At 34.4% G+C, this 27223-nt stretch overlaps 3 protein-coding genes across 3 annotated transcripts; 2 read left to right on the top strand and 1 right to left on the bottom strand.

The window, feature by feature from the left end:
* Window positions 1-876: 876 nt before the first annotated feature.
* LOC106172369 (guanine nucleotide-binding protein G(q) subunit alpha) lies at window positions 877-15994 on the top strand. Its single transcript, XM_013553036.3, has 8 exons — window positions 877-1266; window positions 7826-8010; window positions 9755-9909; window positions 10509-10637; window positions 11133-11262; window positions 11936-12089; window positions 12401-12508; window positions 12779-15994. The coding sequence occupies exons 1-8, from the start codon at window positions 1149-1151 to the stop codon at window positions 12859-12861; spliced, it is 1062 nt and encodes a 353-aa protein (XP_013408490.1). The 5' UTR covers window positions 877-1148; the 3' UTR covers window positions 12862-15994.
* LOC106172370 (complex III assembly factor LYRM7) lies at window positions 15985-18238 on the bottom strand. The gene is made up of 5 exons (XM_013553039.2): window positions 18090-18238; window positions 17280-17352; window positions 17016-17086; window positions 16671-16770; window positions 15985-16506 (listed from the first exon to the last, which is right to left on the bottom strand). The coding sequence occupies exons 1-5, from the start codon at window positions 18105-18107 to the stop codon at window positions 16415-16417; spliced, it is 354 nt and encodes a 117-aa protein (XP_013408493.1). The 5' UTR covers window positions 18108-18238; the 3' UTR covers window positions 15985-16414.
* Window positions 18233-26821, top strand: LOC106172368 (transmembrane protein 232). The gene is made up of 15 exons (XM_013553033.2): window positions 18233-18398; window positions 19748-19928; window positions 20297-20408; window positions 20719-20824; window positions 21369-21526; window positions 21848-21947; window positions 22163-22320; window positions 22600-22808; window positions 23117-23268; window positions 23606-24012; window positions 24264-24501; window positions 24735-24916; window positions 25269-25483; window positions 25763-25856; window positions 26283-26821. Exons 2-15 carry the CDS (start codon window positions 19792-19794, stop codon window positions 26532-26534), a joined length of 2520 nt encoding a protein of 839 aa, XP_013408487.2. The 5' UTR covers window positions 18233-18398; window positions 19748-19791; the 3' UTR covers window positions 26535-26821.
* The last annotated feature ends 402 nt before the right edge of the window (window positions 26822-27223 follow it).

Raw genomic sequence — 27223 nt, 5'->3', positions numbered from 1 at the left:
TTAGCAGAATTTACTTAAATCCACCATGGACCTAGCCTAATTTCTGAGAATTTTTTCAATTATATTATAAACATAGGAATTTTGAGTAGGTCCACCAGTACTCCTACGTACATGTACTTCATTGGCTTAATCTGTAACTAGCATACAACAGTAGATTGCGGTTTAAAACCACTTTCTATGGAAAAAATTTGTTCTTTTAGGAATTCCTCTTTTGAACTGTTGATTTATTGACCTTTAGATCTACTCTGTTTGACCAAAACAAAGGGATTTACGTCGTTTTATTTATTTTAATTTTGCAGTGGTTTACCATATCATGTCAGTGATGGCAGGAAAGAAAAAAATGAAAACAATTCATTATATGGTTAATTATCCATTCACAAAATATGATCTTATGAAGTAATATAGATTTAATTACTGTACATAGCTCAGCTATAGCATACTGAATTAGACCCAAGACTGAGAATGCAATCATCGAAAACCTTGAAGTAAAGAAGCTAAATCTCAACTAACACAATATTGTTCTACATTCAACATAGCTGATTATTGTAATTTTTTTCGTCGTTGTAACTAAAAACGATCATCTAGAGGTACATTTTCTTAAGTAAAATTGCCATCAAAATTATACATTTATGCACTACTGTTTTGGTAAGATATACCCGGCTCATTACATATGCAGCCTCAGAATCATGGAAACACGCATCCCATAATAGTACGTGGGATCCTAACTATGCTCTTCCATTAACTGAGAGCACTCCCTAAGGTATGTCAATTACCAAGTTGTCCTTTCGTTGATGGTCTTTTTGACAGTAAACTCAAATGCATCAGTGCCAATCCAAAATGTTTTGCATTTTTACATAGATCAAAGGGTTCCGGTGACCAAGCTGCTGAAACGAGCATCCCCTCCGCAAGGCTGAGGTCAGAGGGAGTACACTAAGTGCTGCTCTTCACCACACCCAGAGTATCTTGCAACGATCATTTTCATGTCTCGATATTGTTTTGGGTGACAGGTCTGAAGGGCCAACGAGTGTGAGCGTTTCTTTGACACCCTCTGAGCCTTTAGGGGTCCAGGACGGGACATACTAGGGGACAGAGGTCGACAGAACCGGCTAAGAAGTGGATACTGGGAGGCTGCCTTTGCAAATCTCGTCATGGCGTGCTGCTTGAGTGAAGAGGCGAAAGAGCAAAAACGAATAAATCAAGAAATTGAAAAGCAGTTACGGAAAGACAAACGAGACGCACGGAGGGAATTAAAGCTCCTACTTTTAGGTGAGAGATCCTTGCCCACACAAACCCCAGTTATCTCATTTTGACCGTTTGAATAGTCTGACATTCATTCGGTTGTCCACTTCAAGATGGCGGCCCCCATGATTTTATGATGATTTTATGAATATGGTGAAAGATCAGTCGTTTATAGCATAATCTGCTCATATTTCAAGTGTTTACCATAACCTTGAATACTTTGTGCCGTCAGAGCCCAATATAATGCTCTTGACAGTGGTGTGAATTTTGAGTTGCTTTGTAATGTGTAGGCCCACTTTCCGTGATTATTTGCGGCCAGACAGTCCTGAGTCTCGAAATATGAAGTGGGTATCTACTGAAAATGTTCTACAAATTTAATTTAAATTGGTCTACAGACACACCTGTTACCTTTGCATCATAAAGACAGAAGATTGGTGCTTTGTAAGAATGTTATGTAGAGTTAAAATCGAAATAATATGGTGTATTTTTCCAATTGAAATCTCTCATTCCTGCTAATAAAGCCTTAAAGGTCCAATAGTCAGTGACATGTTATTGCCAAGTGTAGTATATCCAGGGAATATGGTACTTTGTGTGGTAGGCAGAGCACATGGCAATAGGCATGTGCCAAACTGAAGCATGTGTCAAACTGAATTATAATTTTCATTCCTGTAATGGGATCTTGCAGCAAACCTTCTATAGATTCTTTCTGTTCATTTCACAAGGATAACCTGAGCAGTTGACACCATGCTAAGATGGGACATTTCTTTATTTCATTTTGAAATGCACAACCAAGTGATTTTTAGTCAGGTTGTTAACCATTGTATATGTTTGTTTTCTGACTTCATGGTTATAGCATCATGTCATTGGATTGTCAATCTATCAAAATTTATGCATCAGCTTTGTATGAATTTTAAGGTCATTTAGTTTGGTGTTTCATATAATTTATTTTTCATGCCTGTTTGTTTTACAGTTATCATGTTCTTTTTAAATGCCTGGTGTGTTTTTATATAATTGATATTATATTCCCTTCAATGGATGTCCATTAATTTTAATCAGTAGCTATAGTAGTGGTTATAGCAGTGGTAGTGGTTATAGCAGTAGTAGTAGTAGTAGTAATAGTAGTAGAATTGTATTGAAGAACACTGAAAAGATACCTCGAATGACAGGGTCCCTACTCCAGTATTAGTTGCACTGTATGTATTACCTGTTTAAATGTTTGGACTTCATCTTTGTTATTCTGACAAATGTATGTGTATGTTAATGTCTGCATAGATCATCAATGTGGCATGGAAAACTTGTTAGTTATGTTAAGTTTTCAAAAAAAAAATATATAAAGATATTACCTATGCTATATATTGTTTGAAAGAGGACTGTTGAGTGGTGTAATACCATGGCATAAAACTGAATTACCATAATCTTTTCGTATAATATTTTATTTTGTTTATACTTGCTTTGCCTATACTTTTCACACAGTTTATTTTCATTTTATGCTATCCCGTTGTACTCCAGACTATATTCTAACCTCTTGAAATGAACACACTGAATGTTGGGTTCATTGTGGTGATTTATTTCCAAAAAAAGTTGCACTTGTGTCTGGATGATTTGTTTTTGATGCCAGAGTTAAAAAAAGAAATAATAAAGAGACTTGCTCTGCATGTAGGATTTGTTGCAAGTGGCCCCAGTATGCTTACAGAAGGGGTTGCTGCAAGACACTTTTCCCTATTTTGTGCTTAATCAGCCTTTGCTTATAAAAATATCAAAGTTTTTAAAATGAAAAAAAAAAATCATAAAAGAGGCGTGAACTATCAGAAACATTGAGACATAAAACGGTGACTGTTCTTTTTTTTTTTTTTTAATCCTTACATAATATTTTACATTACATTTTTTTTGGGGGGGGGTTTGGTCTCACAGATTTGGATGAGTGTTTGAGAAAATATTTATATCTTTAAGAACAGGATATAAGCTTGCTCCGTCATGAACTGATGGAAAAGAACTGTAAGGCCAAATGCCTTAAACATACTTTTAAAAGTTTTTTTTTTGGTGTGCTCCAGATTTATAGATATGTTTTAAATCTTTGTCAAATTTTTGAAAGGATTCAGTTTTAATATTATCGTTTAAATCTGATGAAATAAACAAATCTTAGAATTTCTTATCCTTTATCAGTCTATTAAAACAGAAAAACAAAAATATGATGTCAAAATCACTGCCTGACATGAGAAATGAAAGGCTCTGAGAAGTGGATGTACGTTGAAATGTTCAACATGATGTCTTAGAAGTTGTGTTTTTGGCAAGATGGGTAAACTTACTTTGGTCCCATCATCTTGGACTGTCTGATGACATTTAGCTTAGCATAGCCAGCAGTTACAACCCTGCGATTGTCACACCCACTTTCTTTGCAAGTAGAGGTAAATTGAGTTGTGCCCACTATAAGGAGCAAATGGAAATTATCAGAGATAGCCAGAAATGAGGCTGTCAGCCTATGTGACGTCATTTGAAATTAGAAAACATGCAAGAATGTGAGAGGTGGGAATATCATTTTAATAATAAGGGTGAAACTTTATGTACAGAGAATGTCATCTAAGCAAGCAATGTATGAGTAATCCAAAAAACTTGGTAAATATGTACTGTTGTGCAAAAAAATGTAATTCTACAGAACTTAAGCAAAAACAACAAGAAATTGGATATGGAATAAATTCTATCAACTTAAATTATCTGCTGCACTTCACTTGCTGGTCTGCCATTATTTCTGACCCCACTCTCCTCAAAATCTTAATTGATTTTACACTGCAAGACTTCGGGCTATCTTGGATGGTTCACATTTACCCCGTTCACACTACGCTCAGTTATCCGGATAAATTGCGAATTAGGTCACAATTCGAATAAATGCAGTAGTGTGAACGCAAGAGGATTTTTGTAATGCGCATTTTCAAAATCCTGCAAGCGAGGTGGATTTCTAAGCGCGATCCGGATAACTTACCGGAATCGACACCTGTACAGACCTAACTGCGCATGTGTGCAGATAAGTGCGGGTATCTATGAACGCTTGTTTATTACTTTAGCGATTGCACCAAACGTATTTGGAGGTCACCATTCACTACAACATGAGGAAACAAACTTATTTTGCCATCTTATGCTTCCCAAGAATGCTGGAATGTCTTTTTGAGATACATTTGCCGTCAGACTTTTTTGTTGGTATTTTGAGTTTTTCTGTGCGGCGCATGCGCGAGTGTTCAAAACAGGAAGTTAAACCTGAAATTTTCAACGTGGGATTCGGATTTGCTTCGCGAGTGTGAACGCAATGCCGAATTGGATTCCTCACGAAAAATCCGAATTACAGAAATGCGCATTTTTGCAACTGTAGTGTGAATGGGGTAATTGTAATCACAGCCCTGCTAAGATGGGACATAGACATAGTTAGTTAAACTCACTTTGACTGGAAAAACAGCTGCAGAAAAAGTGGGTTTTCACAATAAGTTTTGAGATGCAGATCCAATCATACGTAACAATGTAAAAAAGTATTTGCACAGCCTTTGCTTTGAAATGTGTAAACTGGGCAGATATGCAGTAAATATTCCGAGTAAGTATACAAACATAAGGAATTTTGAAAAACCTCGGCAAAGTTTGCTGCATATTTATGTTTGTAAATATATTTTATTCTAGTTCAGAAATTAAAAATTCATCATCTTAACTTGAATTGTAATGAAGATGATAAAGTAATTTATACATTAATGGACAGATGTGACAGAACCCCCCCCCCCCAAAAAAAAAAAAAAAAAAAGAAAAAGAAAAAAAAATAACAATAGTACTCCTCCTTTGAAACCAGGTTAACTGTACAGACTCCTTTTCCTTTACATGAAAATCATGTTTGTGTCATCATCATAAAACTGATGTGCAAATGGTTGGTAGAAAATATATAGTACCTTATCAGTCAGACAAAAATATATCATTTCACTGCATAGAGTATGTTAATTTTTTTCTGAAGCATAAAGGTAAGCACATTGCTTTTTTTTTTTTTTTTTTTGCAATATTGTGCATTGCAGCTGATACATAGGGGGGTTAGTCATTTTCACAAGTGTTCCATGCATGATGTAGTAATTTTAGCCAGTGTTCTTACCCATTTTTTCAAATTGCCTTATGCATTGATATGATTAATAATGGCCATTTCGTTTATCATTGAAATGGAAGGGTTTAGTGAAGAGAAAGAAAAAGACAAAAAATTTCTTAAAGGTGCCTCTGGAATGATGTGAAGAAGTAAGAGGCATCCAGCACACCTCCATAGTTGATTGTTGCCAGGTTGGATAACTTTAGTACAAAGGTACATATCCAACATACCAGCCTACATACCAGTGGTCTGCTGTGTGCTCCTTGTCTATAATTTCACGAGCCACTGCTCTCTGGAGCATGCACACGTGCACACTGAATATTTGTGTAAAAAAAAAAAAAAAGCCCCTTGCTCAGTGAACACCTTATTCATCTCCATGCATTGTAAACATTTGTGATGTTCTGGCAGACACTTTGTGAACTTAGGTAATGTAGTCAGCAGGTTTATTCATACTCATACCTGTGTTGTTGACATTGTATTATGGAAGATATATAGCAGTATGTTGACTAAAGTTACTAATGCTGCCATGGTGAGCTTGCCATGATGAGATCATACAGATGAGGGGATAGTAGCTCAATTTTTGGCAGTAGAGGGATATGAACAAGGCAGTTGGTGGGTTTGGAGGGGGGGGGGGGGGATGACATCAGCTGAACAACTGTGTTCTGGCTTCTATTTAAGTCATTCAAATTATATGTATAAAAAATTTTGTTTTGACTTTCACTTTGTTGAGTGTAGTGAGTGTGTTGAGTGTAAAAGTACAAAAATTATTAGTTTTTATTAGCTGTAGGTTTCATTTAGCTGTTAATTATGGCATGCTGTGTTTGTGTTCATAGTACAGAAATAACTTTGACCTTAAGTAGGCCATTGGATGTCATTGCTCCATCATGGCATTGGTAACCATGTTGTTCCCTATCATTTTGAGTCACTCCATAAGCAATCTGGAAGTTCAGGGAAGTCGGACTATTCTAAGTCCAAGTTAGTTTTGTGGTGAACATCACCTGACTTTCAGGAACTGCAGAGGCTGTCACAAGACATTGAAGAAATTTGTTTTAGTCTTTATGGAGCAGTTTTGATTGCAGTTCTTCCTGATGTCATGTATCTGATCCTGCCAATCAGTTCTTGTCTGTTTAGCTAGGGAATTGTAGAAATATTGCATTTGCCAGAAGTTTCAAATTTGTGCAATATCTGGAAAGAAAGACTGGAACACTTGTTTGTTGAAACGAATCTAAACACTGCGTCAGCCCAGGTGTGATTTGTCACAAGGTAGTGTAGGAATTACTGTGTAGGCAGGGCTTAGTGAAGGTGACATTTACAGGTGTAGGAGTGTGAAAAAGAAATTATTACATTTTTGGTAACATTATCAGAGCAATAAAGTATAGCACATTTTATGACACTTAAAATAGGGTGTAGAAATTGCTTAAGATATAATCATACACTTATCAAAATGCCACAAAGTCATCTTATATGTCTAAATATCATGCGACTTGTCTTTCCCAATTCACACCTAAAAGAAAGGGAAAACCTCTCAAAAAAATTTACCTGATGGCAGTATTTTCAGCCTTAATGTCTGGTCATACTGAATCATGATTCGTTTAGAATTAAGTTATTTAATTAGAAGCAGTGTAAAAGATTGAATCCAAGGGCAGAGATTTGTGAGTAGTAGATAGGTGCATGCTTCCGAGAGAAAAATGAGATTTTGTGTGAAAATCTGTGTAGGATACTTCTAAGAATGGAAAGTTGACATGTACTCCACATGCCTAAAATGTTGACTGTGCATCTTCTCTCATACTGTGGGGATGTTCAGCACCATTTTGACTAATATGGTGATAGGACAGGTAGGAGGTGGTTGATTTTATCCACCACTTCAGTAGATAACTAGTATGAGATTTATATTTCACAATAAAAACAATATAAACAACTCGTAGAAATATAATAAATTCCATTGTACCACAAAAACACATAACAACAGTTGTTATCCCTTTTAGTGATTTGTTACCTGGACAGCACAATTATTGGATTGGCAGGTGAATAAGGGGTTACATAAACTGCCCAGGTGTTTTATTGCCAGTGTTTGCATCTTCACAAAGTTAATCCAAAAACAAGTAGTTTAAATTATATTAAATTGCTCCCAAGTTCAGACAGATCCAGTCTCACTCTGGGAAAAAGACATTGTTATTTCTTGGCACTACAAACTTTCATATGTGATTTTGATATTCATTTTGTTTATCACAACTGTAAATCCACATTTTTAAGTAAACTATGTAAGTTATTTAACACACAATACCTATTATATTTTGGCAGAAATAATTTTCCTGCTTTTCCTTATATGAGCATAAATATATTATATGGATTGTGATTGTTCAACATTGAATTAATGTGCACTTACTGTTTAAAATGTTTTAGTATCCTGGTCTGGTATTGATGCCTTGGTTTAGCTCAGATGCAGATTAGGCATAGATTCATCTTTTTTTTTTCTGCTTCCAGGTACTGGAGAAAGTGGCAAAAGCACATTTATCAAACAGATGAGGATTATTCATGGTAGCGGTTATTCAGATGAAGACAAAAGAAGTTTTATTAAGTTGGTTTATCAAAATATATTCATGGCCATGAATGCCATGATTAGGGCAATGGACACACTGAAAATCCAATACAAAGACCCTTCAAATGAGGTAAGATATGTGTTCAAGAACAAAACTTTTTTTTTTTTTTTTTTTGCTTTTGATATTGATAAACATGGAGTGACACTACAAACTATAAAACATCAGTTATAAATGCGTCTTATGGGGACCATCTCAAAGTTCTTTTTATATTAATTTCAAAATTGAACAAATTATGTAGAGAAATGTCCGGAAGATTTTTTTTCTCAGATATAGTACAAATGGTTATTTGAATTAATGGATTGTAGATGGCACTATATACTTATGAAAGTTATCTTCAACATTGTTTGATTTCTTCACAATAGCTTAGTGTCACTTTATATAGTATGGTATATAGTATGTAAGAGCCATTCCTTGCTGTTTTTGGGATAATTAGTGGATGTTTGAGGAAATAATAATGATAATATTAACTTCAGTGAAGTGCACACAAGTGTTATTTGGCTTAAGCAATTTTTAAAGCACCACAATAAGTAGGATAGGACTAACATGTCTTGTACTGTAGAATCTTAACAGCTTTTAAAGGGATGCAGCCTGTTAGAGAGAAGGTGGGGTTTATATTATTAGTATGAAAAAAGTCTGAAATGGGTCATACAACTAGAATCAGATTACCAGTACTTACCCTATTGGATCTTTCATACACATCTGACCAATTCATCTCAGGTTGCAAGTTAGACTAGATTTTGATCCAAAAACACATTTTTTTTTTACAGCTTGGTTTAAGAGCAGGGAGTTTGAATATTTTCAAAAGTTTTTTTTCATGAAGTATATTTTAAAAGTTAAATCATGCTAGTGATTAAAGATATAAGCTATGTGACACATTTAGCTGCAGACAGTGTCAGTGGAGAAATGACAATTAACTGATCTGTATGGCAAAACTTATTTCTATATCACTACTCACAAAATGTGCCTACAACTCCAGAAAACACCTTAATTTCTTGCACCACTGCATTCTTTGTCTAGGCATCGAGGCATCTTTATTGCAACAGGCTGGAAAATGAATACTGTTTCCAATATGCATTGTAAAAATTATTATTTTGACTGATTGAATATGTTTACCCCAAAACCTGCTGTTATTAGATAGTGTATTATAGTGGAGGTATTCATATCAGGATAGAAAGCACTCGAGGACCTATTGGTCTGACATGTTCCTTACATGATAGATTAATCTTGAATCAATAAGTAGAGAGCAGAATCTTTTTGATAGGATGTACATTGTGTGCATGTCACTGTGTGTGGTTGAGGTACAGCATTCAGGTTCACTTAAAATGTTCTTGTTGTTACACAGTCATTTACTGAAGGCTACAGAATGGTATGTACCCAGTATAGAATTTTTTTTCCTTCCTCGTATGTCTTTTTGCCCCAGGCCCAACCCCCAGTAAGTGATTGCATAACAAAATTATCATGTCTTTGAGTTAAAGCTTTTAAAGGGAAATATTATGATTTATAACTTCTCTAAGTCTCAATTATATGTGTGGTACCCCTGTGAGCCTTGTTTCAGTTACTGTCAGTATGTTTTACGAATATATTAGGCAGAATGGGAGCAAGGTGATGTACATAGCTGAAATGAGGCTCATTGGGGGAGGATATATATTGTTCCATATTCAGAATTTCTTGACCAATCAGAACTGAGCATTTTACTCAATGGCTTGATAACTTACAATAATTACAGAACTTTTATGCAGGTAAAATTAACTGTATATTCCAGTGCACTAAAATATGTGTATTTAAAAAAAAAAATTTTCCATTGTATTTTCAGGAAAATGCAAATATGATTAGATCCGTAGATTATGAAACTGTAACAACATTTGACAAACAATATGTGGATGCAATCGAAAGTTTATGGGCAGATGCAGGGATACAGGAATGTTACGATAGAAGAAGAGAATATCAGCTCACAGATTCAGCCAAATAGTAAGTATATACTGTGGTCTTGGATCCAGGTGGCATCTGTCTAGGTTTGTTCAATTTGTCTAGGATTCCCCAAGCAATTTTTTTGCCATTTTGGACTTAGTAGAGGTCATCATGCTGGATGTTTTTGCATCCAGTAGGTCTATGACCTTGTCACCAGGACAGCTTAATAACCTTTGAGTGCTTGAGTACTTAGACCTTATCCGTGTTTTAACAGCAGTTGACCTGGCTGTTTTATCGGAAGTCAAGCATGGGTTGGGCTATGAAACCAAAAGGATAAAAATGTCAATCATACTATAAGGAGTCCTAATTAAGCTTTTTGGGCAATATGCACATTGTCATTTTGCAAGAACTTTTGAATAAAAAGACCTCAGAAAAAGAAGATGCTTCTCTCTGTTTATAGGACTTTCACATTGTCATTTTCTTATTAGAAAAATGATAAATATGTAACGAAAACAAAGGAAATGAGAATTTGAAACCACCTTAATACCTTTCTCAGTATCAGAAGCATTTGAACATTTTGAAACTACAAAATTGTACTTTGACTAGGTGCCTGGATGATGAATATGTTACTGTATTATATATCTCCTTTACTTTTTTAGTTACCTTGATAGACTTGTCCGAATATCAGGACCAGACTATTTACCAACGCTACAAGATATTTTAAGAGTAAGAGTACCAACAACTGGTATCATAGAATATCCATTTGATTTGGATAGTATAATTTTTAGGTAAGTATGTGTCTGATTATCAGCTTCTTTTCCTAATAATTTAAGGCGGTTGATTTTCTGTATTACTCACCATTGATAGTGATCACCATTTATGTTCAATTTATTAGTGTTTAAGAAGATAAGGTTGATTGTTAAAACTTTCATACCTGTAAATGTTTATATTTTATATTTTATATATACAGACACATATAGCCATCACTCCATAACCTTTTTACTGTTAATGCAATAAATAGAAAACCATGTAAATTAATAATAATAATAATAATTCGTTATGATTGCAACCCTGTGGGTTGAAGTTGTACATAAAATTATAAGAACATCGCAATAATAATAAAATGCTAAATGTCTGAGTGAAGCCAAGTTAAAAATATGACTTTATATCCTAAAACTTGCTGGCTGATATTAATTCTGACATAGTACTGATCTTTTTATCTAAATATCTTACCTCATGAAGTTAGTTGTGATGCTAATGGAGTTCCAATTGTTTTCATTCAGGATGGTTGATGTTGGGGGCCAGAGGTCAGAACGTCGGAAATGGATTCACTGTTTTGAAAATGTGACGTCCATCATGTTTTTAGTCGCCTTAAGTGAATATGATCAAGTACTGGTGGAGTCAGATAATGAGGTAGGTTCTGGCATATTTGCCCTGCACTTCCAGTCCATTGTCAGAAAATTTACAAGCAGTGATTGAGTTATTAGATACATATCTTATGTTTATTTCTGTAGTTTGGAGATTTTAATTTTTACTGAAATAAATGGAACATGTGTCATATTGAATTTGTTGTTAAATATCGTTAATAACTTGATAGTAGGGCATATTGTAAAAGTTGAGGTGCCAAGAAATAATTGGGGATTGATGGGGATCATCTGAGGTTGCCCAGTCTCATGAATTATGGTAAAATGAAGTAAAATCTAGCTTGGATTTTGAGGAGAGTGGTGTCAGAATAATGTACATAGCAATGTGGTGCAGCAAGGAATGAAAGCTGATTATTTATCCACAGAAGTCTAATGTACAACATGGCAGATTCACCATGTTTTGCATGCCAGATATGTGTTACTTTTTAACATGACATTCCTGGCACATAGTTTCACTTTTATTACATAAAAGTTAATCCCAGCTCACATTGATTTTCGCTGTGTTTTTCGTGTTATATGATGTCATAAGTGCTGACAGCCTAGTTTTATGTTATCTCTGATGATCCCCAGCACTATTTTGGTTAACTTTGACGTCTGAGATAATAAAAGTTAAAATGTTAAAAATATGTATATGGTTACTTGCAATTTTTCTTTGTTTACAGAATCGAATGGAAGAATCAAAAGCATTATTCAGGACAATTATCACATACCCATGGTTTCAAAATTCATCCGTCATTCTATTCCTTAACAAGAAAGACTTACTGGAAGATAAAATTATGCACTCGCATCTTGTAGATTATTTTCCAGAATTTGACGGTAAGTGAAAAGTACTAATGGGTGATACAATTTTATTTGCAATATTTTGGAAAACTGAAAACAAGAGCTTGTGTTCACTTTTTTGCTGCAGCAGAGATGCCATTTCATTGTTAAATGATCCCATGAAAGTATGGTTATAACTCCACAAATGCTATATAGAACTACATTATAATTATTCCAAAATTATGTTTCTGAAAAAGTGATAATTTTTTTTCCCATTGAAAAGAGAGTAATTACCCCAATGCTATTTTCTTACTTGAAATTCTCTTTTTACACATCTGTAGTGTAGAAATATTTATTTTCTATCTTAGGTCCACAGAGGGATGCTCAGGCAGCAAGGGAATTCATATTAAAAATGTTTGTGGATTTAAATCCAGACCCTGATAAGATAATTTATTCACATTTTACATGTGCTACAGGTAAGTTCATGAAGTTTTGTTTGGAGTATAAACCTTGAAGATATAATTGGCATGTTTTGTTCAGTAATTACTATTAAGGTGCATAATAGTTTGTGCTTTTCATAATATTTTCCAATTGTTTAGTCCTTGCAGTCTGTATTGTTACACAAGAAGAAAAACTTGAGTTTGTTCAGAGTGATCTTGTGGCGGTGTGTTTCATCCATCCATTCTTTTGAAAAAAAAAAATTGTTATCTGATGCATAACCAGCAATGTCATTTTCTCTTTTCCAGATACAGAAAATATTCGGTTTGTATTTGCAGCAGTAAAGGATACAATCTTACAGCTCAATTTAAAGGAATACAACCTGGTGTGACAGCTGTTAAGTTTGGTTGGATGGCTTGTATGCAGCCACCGTGGACTGACTTGACTAGTGAAAGTGCCCTTGACAACTGCAGTGGTATTAGGTGGGAGCTCTGCCGCCTGAGGGCAGCAGCAGTTTTGTCCAAGCTCATGGCACATCATGGATGTGAACTTGGCTTGACAAGAAGAAAAAAAGTTGGGTAGAAAAAAAGGTTTTGCAGGACTCCCATGTTTCCAGCTGTAATTTTTGGAAGTTGATAACTTATTATCATCATTTAAACACATCATTGTGGTCAATGGACATCTTGGAATCTTTAACCACAATACTACCTAGACAGCGTTTTGTACCAGTTTTGTCATTTTTGTGGTGCATATCACGTCACTATACTTACTGTCAGTTAGAGGGAATTTTTAAAAGACACACTGGTGAAAAAAAATTTTCAGCCAGGCTTGGAATTGTTTGAACTGCCATAATTTGGATCCGCGACAACCTACAGAGAAGAGATAGATTATTTTCTTCAACACCTAGGAACTATAAAGTTTATTGATGCAAGTGCAATGATTACTGGGGTAGTGCTTTGTAAGAATCGCACATGATGCAGCAGTGGACAGACATACTTTGTAAATATGCTGGAGAAAAAAAGATTACAGGCAGGCATGATCTGAATGCTTTTGAAATGACCAACAATAGCAGAATGCCTGCTTTGGATGTATCACACCCCATTTCCCTGTACAATTTTGATAATTTTGATCAGGATTCATAGAACTTATTTGCATAAATACTTCTATATATTTAAAATTCTGTGCTGATTGAGCTTTTTATACAGAGAAATTACATATTCTATGTAAATGTAGCGTAATATTTTTATGTCTGATGTGAAAAAAATTATTTGTGATTTTGAATATTGTTTCTGTAAACATATAACTTAAGGAAGGTATCCGTAGCTGGTATCCATTCAGTTGTAGCTGAATATATCCAGCAAGTTGTGAGTGTTTCATTGTGAATGGATTGGAATCCAGAATCACTCCTTGTTTTAGGTGTGGAAAACTGGTGATAAAGAACTAATGTTATTTCTGTATTATGGCTCACTTTCACTGCGCACTTTAATTGAGCTTTTAGTTACTCACTATGCCACAGTTATGATAATTTAGTTGTAAAATCAAAACCAAACTGACATGTGTTAGCACAGCACGCTCAGTATGTGGCACAGCTCCATTAGCAGATATGGTGCCTCAGTTTCACAATTCACTGTGGAATGAAATACTGTGTAAGAAGGCTGGTTATTTTGTGTGGTCTACATGTTTCTATTGTCTTTACACTGATTGATAATGAATTATGATATGTTAAATTTTTATTTTCGGATGAGATATTGATGATGAATTCAAATTGGTTTTTCATTGAATATAGATTTGTCCTAGCCTGGGACCAAATTGTGCCATGGCTTGTAAATAGATCATGGCCAATGTGATGGAAGTTTGCTGCTTATTGTGCTCTAGTCTGTAAGCACATGACAGTTTTACCATACTGTGTTCAGCAGTACAAGTTCAGAGTTGCTAGTAAAGTAATGTTCATATAAAAAGTAAGAAAAAAGTATTGTGTAGTTACAGTTGCTTCATTTTTGATATACATCAAGAGGTGCAATGTGTATGATGGCCTACAGTACTGTATTTGCTATATGATATTTTCACCCACCAGACAAGGCACTGATCCAACTTCTTTTCACAGTTGTGCAGTGGTCCAGCGCAGGGTGGTGTTGTGTTTTAGTGCAGTTAGTAGTCTCTGTGGTGATGCTGTGAACAAAAAGAAACAAATGTTAAGTGTAAGAATGTAAAATTTTGTTCACAGAGCTGGCAACCACGTGTGCTTTGAAGAGACGTCCGGAGTCCTTTTTGTTTTAATTCTGTCCTTCTATGATAAAAATTTGCATTTTGTCATTTGCATTGATGCCATTTTTTGACCTGCATTTCCAAAGCCATACTAAGGAATAACTTTGTATGTATCTTTTCCTCTCCTCTCCCCTTTTAAGTTCCAGCTAAGTAACCCCAAAACAACCTCTGTTCTATGTAGTATTTCTGCTTAATCCAAATCTTGACCTGAAATACCCAAGAAACTGCACATTTTGGAATTGCTGTGAGAAAAAAGGACATTTGGAAAGTGTGTGTGCTGTATATTAGTGTATACGTTTCAATGCTGTGGCAATACGGTTAAGTTGTATAACAAAACCCCTCCTTTCACTCAAGACTGCTAGCCCAGGCATGTGCAAATGACAACTGATTGATACTTGGTAGAATTCAGAAACTATATCAGAATAGAACACCAGGCTGTGGAATTGTTGCAAGGGATTATACATCCATAGTAAAAGGGAATGATGGTGGTTTGACAGCAAAAAAGATTGATGAGGAAAAGTGATGTTGATTTTGTTCTTTGAAAGAACTGTCAGTTGACATCACTCAGTGTCTTGAAGGTGCTATTATTTAACAGTACCAGTTTATTTTTCATTGCTGTGGCTAATATTGCTTTATACCAACAGCTAACAGTTAGATTTCATATTGCAACAATGGATTTGGCCATCTAGTTTCTTGCAGGTAGGACAAAGCTGTGATGTTTGTGATATACCTGGTTGAGCTGTCAGAAGCTTAAGTGGTCCATATGCACTCACCATTCACTTTTCCGATGCGCATTTTGTTTAATGCTTGAACATTAAAGCATAGGACACAACAGTGTCATGGACTAGTTGGTGCTAGCCTAAATTTGGTACGTACCATGCCAAACAAAAAGTTGCAGTACTGTTCAGTTAAACTTATTTTGCCCTTTGTCATACATAGCCAGCAGAGCAGTTCTTGATTCCAGAAATTAATTTTAGATAGATTTTATACATGTTCAGTATGTCATGGTGCTGAATTGTATAGTGGTAGTAACACTGGCGATGAAGTCTAGCTGTAATAGTACTTGTTCCTTTTATGAAATGATACAGTCCAGTTTCAAACTACTAAGTCAGGTCACTAATTTAAGTCTATAAACAAGTGTAAAACACGTCGACATAATCTAGAACTGGGCTGTAACCTGCTCATAATCCAACAGGGAACGGTTGTACATGTGTTAAACTGTTTTGTAATAAAATGTAACTAAGTAATATTTGATCAAAGTTGTTTTTGTTGGTTTATTATCCATTCAATATCCAGTGAAAAAGGTACAAAATCCAAGGAACTTACCACCGTTATGTTTTTAACATCTTATTTTCAGCAGCATGCTAACATTGGAAATGGTACACTTACAAAAACTTGAGCCCACAGCCAATTGGCTAAAACAATATTTGGCTAGCATAACATTTCTGATTGTTCAAGTGCCATGGGTAAATGTGTTTTCATGCTTTTTTCTTTCTGCTGAATCAGTTAAACTTTTGAAGGGAAATGGAAAGATGCATTTATTTCAATTTTTTTCCACAATACTTCATTTCTTGCTTGCCAAAATTCTGCTGAATCTGAGCTATTTAACACGGTACTGAATGTGTCCTGTAACCATTTTTCAAAATGAACAGCTTTTCTGGCACAGTGGTTAAGACCTGTCAGGAACATTTCTTCTGTTTTTTGTTAACTGGGGGAGGTTCCCAGGGTTCTGTGAAATCATACATTTCTGTGTCCTCTCTTATCTTCATCTCTGGAAAGTATAAAAGCAAAGATATTAATATGTGCTCAATGATTAATTTACTTAATGGCCATAGAGAATTCAGGGGATATGTTAAGAAAAATTGGTTGAAAAACCATATTAGTGCTTGGGATATATTAAAAAAAATATATGTTTTCAAGATTTGTTTTACATACCCCATGTCTGGCTTTCTTCATCCTTAGTATCTTCCTTTAGTTTCAGCTGAACCACATTCTTTCTTAGAATGGTCTCAGAATCATTTGCTATCTTAATCAGCTATTCAAATACAAGGAATTCAAGATTTAGGATCAAAGCGTATTAGTTGTCAAATGATCTGTGATTTGAGGTACGTTTTTGCTCAATCAAATATATATTAAAACATGCCTAGCAGACCTTTTCTAGCACCTGTATCTGGGCTAGATTTAAAAAAGGCATCAAGCAAGAAAATCTTGATTTACAACACCTCATTTTGTGTTAGTTTACTCTGCATAGGATCCAGTTTTGAAATCTGAATGACTTACTTCTTTTATTTTGTCAGAATCTGTTTCATTCTTATTTTTCTTGAATTCCTCATTTATCTTGTCTTGTGTTACTGAAACAAATGTATTTAAACATGCTTTTGATCATTATTGCTTCTTGATTTGTGAGGTAACAATCTCAGAGCATTTCATCTTATTTCAGGTTTTAAAAACCAACAACTCAACATACTAAAATATGTCTATTCTATAATGTTTATAGAAATAACATTTTCCCAAATTTTCCTAATGTAGTTTAGTTTTACTCACATTTTAATGCATATGTGTCTCCTTCAAATACAACTTTTCTTGTTTTATGCAGCTGTTTAAAAGCTGCAAGCACCTGTAAAATGAACATTCAATTCATTGTTTTATATTATACATATTATTATTATAAATATTTGTAATAACTACATATCATATCTTACAGTAATTTACTAAAGCTGTGTATTTCAAATTAAGCAAGATAATCCATTCTGATTGAAAATGAGTAGATAGGAGTTAGGCTGTCAATAAAATAGATAAATTAATAAGTTAATAAATAAATAATAGAAAAGACATATCCTGACAAGATGGCATAATATTCTTGAATTTTCTTGTAGAACCCACCCCCTCTGAGGTATTAAGCCTTGAAATAAGGTACCATAAAATAATTTACCTTATTTAGCCCTAAAAAGTACTTTATTTTATGCTCTCTATGGTGGTTTATGTACATTGTTGCCTCTGTTTTTTCCTAACATGCAAGGTACCTTTACCTGCAGCAAGTTACCTGATGCAAGGTTAGGGTATGACAGTTTTATGCAATTCATTAAAAAATACTGTACATAACCGATTTTGATCGGGTTGTTTGCACTATAATAGGGAGCATAAGGTGCATAGTGGTGCATTTGCATTTAGGTCCTTCCCAAAGCCCAACAAGTGATTTAAACTCATTTGAATATTGATGCTTTGCTTTAATTCGTCTGAAAGATCATTCCATATTTTTGGCCCAAGATAAGGGTGGAATAAAAAACACGATCCTGGGAAATGGCGCGTACAATTAATAAAATACTTATACTGGAAAAAAAGAAAATATCTCACCTGATTTCTAAAACTCATTCTCTTTGGGCGGTAAACAATTCCCGTTTATTTTTTTCTGTTTATAAGAATAGCTTCTGGCAACTCGTATCATCTGCAACTTTTCTGCGCATGCGCCCTGCTTAAGGATAACTTCCGGCAATCGACTTCCGGTGTTCCCATGGAGAAAATGCCACTATGGTGGGAGAAAACTAGCTATTTTCCGATAGGAGAGATTGTTTCTATAATATAACCACTTTTTGTGTGGATAAAAGACATTCAAATAAAAAAGTAATTGATACAGACGTATCTTCCCAGGTTGTATATTTTAAGGTAAGCAAAATTATATTTTAGCACAAACTGTGTTTGTAACTTATCAAGTAATTATAACTTTCGATAACTTTCAGTGATCTTCAACGACGATAGAGACATTTGGGTGTATTATAGGGACTAATTCACTGTCTTGTACCGTCGCCCACTCACATATTTTTAATTGGCTTCAGGGATAATCTAACGATGTGTTTCATTTGAATTATTGCTGCTGACTCGAAGAATAAGAAAGATAAAGTAATTTACCGTGCTCTGGTTAGCAAGTACGTCAAACGATGATTATATTATACTTATAGGTATCAAATTAGAATGTACAAAATTGCAATTTACAATTTGGTGCCTTGAGTTAAAGGGACACAAGGAAATTGGACTGAAATATTTCAGGCCTGTAGCCAGAGGGGCTTCGGGGGGGTTAGACAGAACGGCCCTTTTTGTCAGGAAACGCCCATTCTGGATAAAAATTGATCTAGGTGCACAAAAATTTCATTGTAAAGGTCCGCTTTTTTGTAAAAAGAACCCCCTTTTTGAAATTGCTGGCCACGGGCCTGATTTTGATATGCTTTGAAATTATTTATTAATTAAATTTATGTATTTTTATGTCAGGTGATAAAACACCCAGCTAGACCATATGCTCACATGTAACAAAAATAATGAGTTAAATGGAAGGAAGTGTGTAATGAAGAGATATTAATATTCTCAGTAATCGGCTTCTAGCATTCTTTTTTATATGTTTTTTAATATTATAATGCTGGAGACTCAAAAACATGTTCCCAAACTGATGATCAAAACTACTCCTGTCAGCTAGGGACTGAAATCTTTCCATACCTCTCACATACACAACCCACACATTGTGCAAAATCTAGCCAACAGGTTTTACTACTGAGATGGCTAAATCTACTAGTAATGCCACTGTTACATCATTTATCCACTGAAGACTGCCATTTACATCTTTAGAATTGAGAAGTAGATGAAAATTACAGCGGTACAGTTAACTACTCAAAAGCAAGAAAAATTGTGTACCAAATGAAAAATGTTCTGAAATCTGTTGACTATGTGATCTTGAACCTATCTGGTGTGCTCAGGTGTCTGTGCAGTATTGTGTAATGCATACTTGCCATATTAAGATTTTTTGAATGATGTACTATTCTTACAGGTTTTTTTTTTATTAAAAAAAAAGATATACATATATATATGTAGCACCTTTTCACAAATTAATTGGCAACTTAAATATCTCTTTGCAAGAATATCATGTCTGCTTGGAAAAAATACTACATTTTGTTAGGTAAAGACAGTGTATAATTTAATCCACTGTAATATATGAATTGCTAATAATTTCATAATTCATATTTCAGACTTCAGACTTTCTGATATTTATCAGATATAATCAGATACTAAGATGCCTATTACCAAGGTACCAATAGTTCACAAATTTGGGATTATTTCTCACAGTCAGAGGTTAGAGTTACAGGAGAGATTATTGAAGCAGTCATACCTACAAAGTGTTGCTTCAAGAAAAACAGCTTTGACATCAAGGTAAGGCTTTTTTTGGCCTCAGGCTGGTAAAATAAAGTTTGAAACCACATTCGCATAATTTATAAATTTGTACTATAATGTAGTATATTGTATTGTCATTTTCTCTGAATAAAAAAGTGTATTTTTAAATTATTAATAATTTTTTTCTTTTATGTTATAAGACAAGATTCCAGTTGTTAGAAGTATAATTGTTTATTAATTTAATTGAAATTAATGAATATATTTATTTTTTGAAGTAGGCTTGTCAAGATAGAAACACTAATAAATGCTTATTGAAAAGCACAGTATAATGAAATATATGTCACTTTTTAGATAATGCAATTGTTATGTGTTTTTAATAAAAAATATACTTAATGGGCTTTTTTCAGAAATCCATTGGAAGTGACTGAAGAGTTTGTTCAACAATACAACAATGCAAAGACATTTGATGAAAAGGAAAAACTGGAAGGCATTGCATCGAAAATGATAGAAAGAGTTAAGGTATATATTTGACATTTATCTGCTTGCAGAACAGGTGTGCTAATCAAAAATGTTTTACTTAAGTATAGGTAGTCTAAGTTTGAATGAAGATCTGCTTCATTTTTTTTTATTTGGGACCATTGCTAGAGAATGTTATACAGAATGTAGTGGCCATTCTTTACAGACATAAAATATTTGGTGGATTCACCATATTTTGTTAAGTTTTTTATAACTCATAAAATCATGAATATGTTTTACCGTAGTATCCTGTAATGACTTCTTACATGATACATCAGTTTATTTCATAGTTTTTCCATTTTATTTTGTGTAGCGTAGAGCAGGGCTGCGTTCTGGAGGTATAGGCAGTCATGTTGACCTGCCCATTGCGTGGACTGAGCTGTCTCAACTAGCACAATGCAAGGGGAAAGTACAGGAAGGTCAGTGGGGAATGGACTACTCTGCTTCTTGTGGAAAATTCATATAAACTTTGTTCCTGTGGCAGAAAGTCATTTGTCTTATTTTGAGTAAATCCCTTAATAAAATGAACATATTATACAATTTTTTTTACTCACACACTCTTTCTCTCTGCACTGGTTTAAGTGATGTTTTTTTACATAATTATTAATCTGCAAAAATATATAATCTGTATATTGTTTCAATTAGCAGTAAACCTCTTTAACAATTTATTTTTAAATTTTTTATTAGTTGTGTACACCAGTAGGTTGTGATATTCTGCAAATGGCGCAATAACTATGGTCATTTTAATATTTCCCATGTATGTTTAAACAAAAGTATCTTTCAGTTACTGTCAATGCCTCTTTACACTATTCTTATACTGTATTTTTGCAATGCTGAGTTTGTGCATGGAGCATCATCTTAATAAATACTCACTAGTAATGCTCAATACAGGGAAATTCTACTGGTCTTAGTATGATGAAAAAGAGACTTTTTTTTCTATACAACCCTTTTGCCTGCTTTCAGAGTGTTTGGATGTGCTGCTCACCTCCCTGGACCAAGCTCCTTTAAATAAAAGCCAGATTCCAGCCCTGTTCTTCCTTGCAGAGACATGTTTATATTGGTTGCGCACAGATTCTGTAAACCAGCCATATTTACGGACGGGAGAGATCAAACTCTTGAAGGTAGAACAGATATTTAGGAAAACTGCTTTTTGTTTGTTAAAGTGTTTCTTTTTTTATTAATTTTAAATTTGTTCTTTAAAATTGTTCTTTTTTAACATCTTATTATTTGTAATTTAATCTTTGTACTCATAGAGAAACATGGTTTACAAATGTATTTTCACATTGTTATGACTTTATCAATCACACTTTACAATCACAATTCACAATCAATTCACATCATGTGTATTGGTTCACTTTCACATAAAAAATCTCTGGTTCTTGTTCTCTAGTCCAATTTATGTCAATATCTTAACACAAAATTTTAACTCTCTTTCTCTTCAGATGGGTCAGTTGGTTTTCATGAGGTTGTTCTACCACCACATGGCAGGCCAGCTTAAAGGTCACGTCCAGTATAAAAGCAGGCTTTTCACCTACTTAGATGGTAAGTTTAACTACAAATTTGATGACACTGCTTAAATATTCTATTTAGTATACATGATTTGAATTACTAACGGTAATTGACACACAACAAATCTAAAAAAATTAAAGCTTGCATGTGTGCATGTGCATGCAAGCATGTATGTAGAACAGCACATTAGCTAGTGGCCTTAAATAGGAATGATAGAAAAGACTTAAAACATTTAATTACTCATGTAGGTCTCCCAGAGTGCCAGGATGCTTATAACCCCTATCCAAACGCCCTTCTGTCTTTACGGTATGTGATAGAGGTAGGCAAGATACTGGTATCTGATGTTCTGCTGGATTCTGGTGAGATCAAGGAAGGGGACAACATACCAACTGCAGATTCAGAAGAGGTTACTGACTAATTATGCTAAATAAGAAGAAATAAATTATAGTTCAAGTTTCAAATGTAAATTTAATGCACAGCTTTGGTGAATATTTTATGAAACAGAAGAATAATCTAAAAGTACCTGCTTGCAATATCTGTATTGCTGTGATTGTTAAATGTTAATTTTTGTTTTAAATTTTTCCTTAAAACATTATTTCAGTTTTAAAATTGCTTGGTTTAATATAAACCTTTTTTGTGCAGTACTCAGGTAACAGAAATTTTATCATATTCTTTCATGTTTCAGTTATTTCCTGAGACAACAGTGAAGTATGATGCGACAAAGAGAGGACAGTCAGCCCACAGTGGGGCCATTAGTTCCAGTGTCCACGAGCTTAGTCCCACTCTGTGGCATGCACTAGATGTGTACAGGTGCACAAATCAAGTCAGTGGGGGACTTAAAGAGGCACTCATGGCCCTGAGTCACTGTGGAAAAGGACTTGCCAAAGAAAATTGGTAGGGTGATGGATGCTTAATATCAATGTCGATATACTATTATTATTATTATTATTATTATTATTATTATTGACATTATTTTTAAATGAAAGTAGTTTAAATCTTACAGTAAAGTTATTTTTTCTTTCATTTCGACCACATTTAAACTTTGATGATAAAATATATTTGATTCTAATTTTTTTTTTTTATGAAAAACTTTTGAAATATGATTTTTAGAATGAAGAAAAAGAGAGATTTCTGAAAGTAACTGCCAAGTTTGTGTAAAGTCAAATCTTTTATTTGCTCTGATCAGTTTATTTGTCTTTTAGGGTGGATGGTGCTTGTGCACTAGGTATACTAGCAGAGGCAGCTAAGACCAACCTAAGCTCACTGAAAGTTCTCCAAAGCTTGGCCCAGGGTGTGCCTAGTAGAACACCTCATACACCCGACATGCATGAAACTTTAAAAGATATTAACGCAGGTAATCAATATATATATTTTTTTATTCCTAGATTTATTCTATCTTGTTTTAGAACATTTTTGATTTGAAAGTAAATGGAATTTTTTTTGTCTACACCAATAGATCTTCAAACTCGTAGCTTTTTTAAAATAAGTATCTTTTAGTTCTCTTTCAATAAGTACATGTGTATACTGCTTTATGATGTGGAAATTCTTCTGTGAAATAAACAAGATTTTTTGGCACTGTTACATCAGATTTATTCACAAAACCATTTTCAAGTCACTTACTATGTAATGTTTAAATATAATTTACATTTTACTGCTTTTTATTAACATTAGCCTATCTCTGTTTAATTCAGGAGCAGTAGCTTCAGAAGACATCAAAGAGGAAAGTCACACCAATGTCAAGGACACCCAGAGTTTCTGGAGTGATTCTCAAGACAGGACAGTTTACCTGGCAGAAGGCACACACACACACTCTGAACGCAGTGGTTCAAACACGCAACAGGAAATCCTACAGGATCAGGAGTTGCAGAATCTAGAACAACAACCACAAGAAGATGATGGTAAAGATTTTGAAAAAGATACTAGAAGGTTATCCAAAGAAGGGACACAAACTTCTAGGAAATTTACACGAGAGTCTCAAAGGTCAAAATTGACCCGGGATCAAATGGATACTGATATGACTGGGAAGAGAGCAACCTTTGGAACAGAGGAAGATAGAATGTCTCAAGCTAGTAGTGTTCAAACCTTTACAAATATGCCAGTGAGTAGTGATGATGATAATTGCAAAAATATAGAGCTTTCCTTTATGTTTTTAGGATCGGGTAGCCACATTTTCTATATTAGTTGTTTTAACTTTAATTTCCTACTATTGAAAATTATAACCTTTATTTTAATTTTAGATTAAAATGTTAGAAGTTCAAGTTTGAAACGTGTGTAGTGTAGAAATCAGATTGCTCGGCATATCTAAGATTACAGAACACTTCATTTTAAAAGAGTTTTTTTTACTACCAGTATCCAGACACACCTGGTTTGAATGGCTGGCACTGGGAGGTAGCCATCACATACACTGACATCCTGTCCGACATCTGTCTCCATGGTAAGACATCTAACATCCAGAAGGTGGCACTGATGGGTCATCACAATGATGTCAATGAAATGACCTGTCAGACAGTCACACAGCACCCACTGGACAGTGCAGGGTTACTGGATATGGCTTATTTTCATGCTCCTGGTGAGACTGCAGATGGAGGTAAGAGTACCTTTTTTGGTTTTTGCAATTACCTTTCCAGTCTTCCTTACTTCTGTTCTTCAGTACTGGCACAAAAAAGAATTTATTTTGGTGATTTTTTTTGCAATGACCAAATGTGTAAGATACATCGTTTAGTTTGAATGCAATGTTTTGTTATTTCAAGTTGTTCTGTATGACTGCTCTTGCTTCTTGTGGTATGTGGAACTTTGTTAAAAGGTTTCCTAATTTTCCAGGTCCTAATGACTGGAGTTGGCGTATTCGATATGGTGCAATTCAAGGTCTAGTCAAGCTGTGTCGCTGCTGTGCTGAAGACAAGAACAGGGAAGGTCTAAGAACAGTGGCATGGAACACCTTGCTTCGAGTCCGATGTCTGGAGAAAGATGAAAGAGTTCTAGAAGCACTTAAAGTTGGACAGGTAAGATTATTTTTTATCTTTTAAAGGTTGTAACAATTAAAAGTTAATTGTGGCTTATTTTTTGAAAATACATACAACATTAAATTTGATCAGGCAAAAGAGTTTTGTATTTTTAATGGTAAAGATTATAACCTGATATAAGAAAAATATAAAAATGTTTGCTCTCGAATTAATAATTATAATAATAATAACGAGGATGATACTTTATATATCTCTAAATGGTACATGGTCACATTTGCCAAGTCAATCTTTTTTTTTCTTTTGAAAAACAAGACTAGTACAAATCGATATATATACTTTAAGGAATTATATTGACCTCATCATTTAGATTTATAATTCTGGTGTACTTTAGGTGGATGCCAACATAGAAAACTTGCTTAAACAGCATATGTCAATAACACCGAGCACAATAGGTGCCAAAATTGCTGTTGGTTTGTCCAAGATTTACCTGCCACCTCTTCCACCACCTGTTGACCCTCCTCCACAACCCAAAACCAGTCGCAGGCCACAAGTTATTGTGCCGAAACCAAAGCCAGCAAAGAAGGAACCTCTACGAACAACATTAAAGTGAGTGTGTGAATGTATAGAGGAAGACTCAGATAAGTCTTCAAGTGACATCTTTTATTTAAACTTGATATAGCAGTGAGGATTAAGAATGAGATGAGGAATTTTATCATTTAAAATTATAATGAAATGGTTGGTCATGAAAAAAATATTAATAGATGGAGTGCTTAAAGTTTGTTGAAATTTGTGATTAATCACTGTAGGTATATCAAAGAGTAGTAGAATAGGGTATTTCAGAGGAAAATTACCTTTGATATATTTTAAAATATTTTACTGTTTCAGGGAAGAGTTGCAGCTTGCTACAGCTCTTTATGAACCACCACTGGATTTCAATACTCGCACAAGTTTTGACTTAAAGAGAATAGTTGAGGATCAGGTTAGTTGTTTTCATGTACAATATACAGTACATGTAGAATATCTCTGACTAGTAATGTCAAGATCACTTTATATGCATAAATGAAATGCATATTTGATTAGTATTTTAGACTTTAGAGCATGCTATGATTTAAAAGTAAATATTATTGTACTATTATTGGTATATCTGCAACTGGACGAGGCACACTCCATGTGTTTCATTGTAGTAAATGTTGCTTAAATGGGCATTCCCCTGAAAAAGTAGATTTTTGAAATGATAATCAAGGGGGAAAATGGGATACCAGGTACAGGAGTATATTTACATCCCATAAGGATATATATACAGATGTTTATGGTTACTCAGCAACATTATTGTAAGTGCAGCAAAAAAAATATATGATATATATGAATATTTAAATCAGTGTTAACTTTTTGGTTCCTCTTTCAGTGGCGTAAAGAACTACATCAACAGCAAGAAGAAGAAGAAGCTCAAAGGTTGAAGGATTTGGCTGAAAAGCAGAAACAGTTGGAAAAAGAGCAAAAAGAGACAGAAGAAAAGAAGGCACTTAAGTTTAAGAAAAAGTGTCAGGTGGACCATCCTAAGAAACAGGCTGATGGCGATAATGAAAGTGATAATAGTAATCAAACAATACAGAACTTACATGTCAACGAAAATGCCCCAGTGTCAGAGTCAAATTGAATTTATGCTACGTGTGCATGTGCTAAACCATATAATCAGCAGTGGTGTCTGTTGCAATCATGAGACGGTGAATCGATGCCATGATTTTGTCAATCTTTAAATTGTGGAAATCAGGAGATTCAATTTCAGTCAATCATATATTTTTGTAATTGCTTTTTGTATTGACTGGATAGAGATATCATGAAATGTTGCTAAAAATCCCCAGATGTTCATAATTAAGGATTTGAAGGGATTGTATAAATGCTTTTGTTTGATCATATATAAATAAAGTAATATGTCTTTTTAAACATTTAATCCTGCCTCACTCTTCCTCACCTTGGGCGATCATTTTATTTGTCCCATGTCCTCGACTATTACAGATCATATTGTAATTCTTCCAAACGTTTTTATATGTAATTTCATTCATTTTTCTTTTTTTTTATATTCATATTTAAAATGCCTGAACGTACTGCAGCAAAAAGAAAAAGTAGCCCATACCATCAGCCCTGATCATTAATTGTTTTAGCTACGATAACACAGGTGGGAACTGTTCACGCTATTCACTGGTACATGTGCACGTGGAAAACTATAATGAGGCGTGCTCATGAAACCGTCATGCATGCACACTACGCGTGATCGGGTATACCCAGAGATGTCTATAGCTCTCCATTTCGGAAAAGGTCAAAGACAAAGGCTATCTGTTATTTTAC

Source organism: Lingula anatina, chromosome 2, assembly GCF_051362555.1.
Source record: "Lingula anatina isolate TDL-2025a chromosome 2, LinAna3.0, whole genome shotgun sequence".
Classification (NCBI taxonomy): Eukaryota; Metazoa; Brachiopoda; class Lingulata; order Lingulida; family Lingulidae; genus Lingula; species Lingula anatina.
The sequence above is the reverse complement of the archived record's forward strand: the minus strand, read 5'-3'. Positions and strand labels throughout refer to the sequence as shown.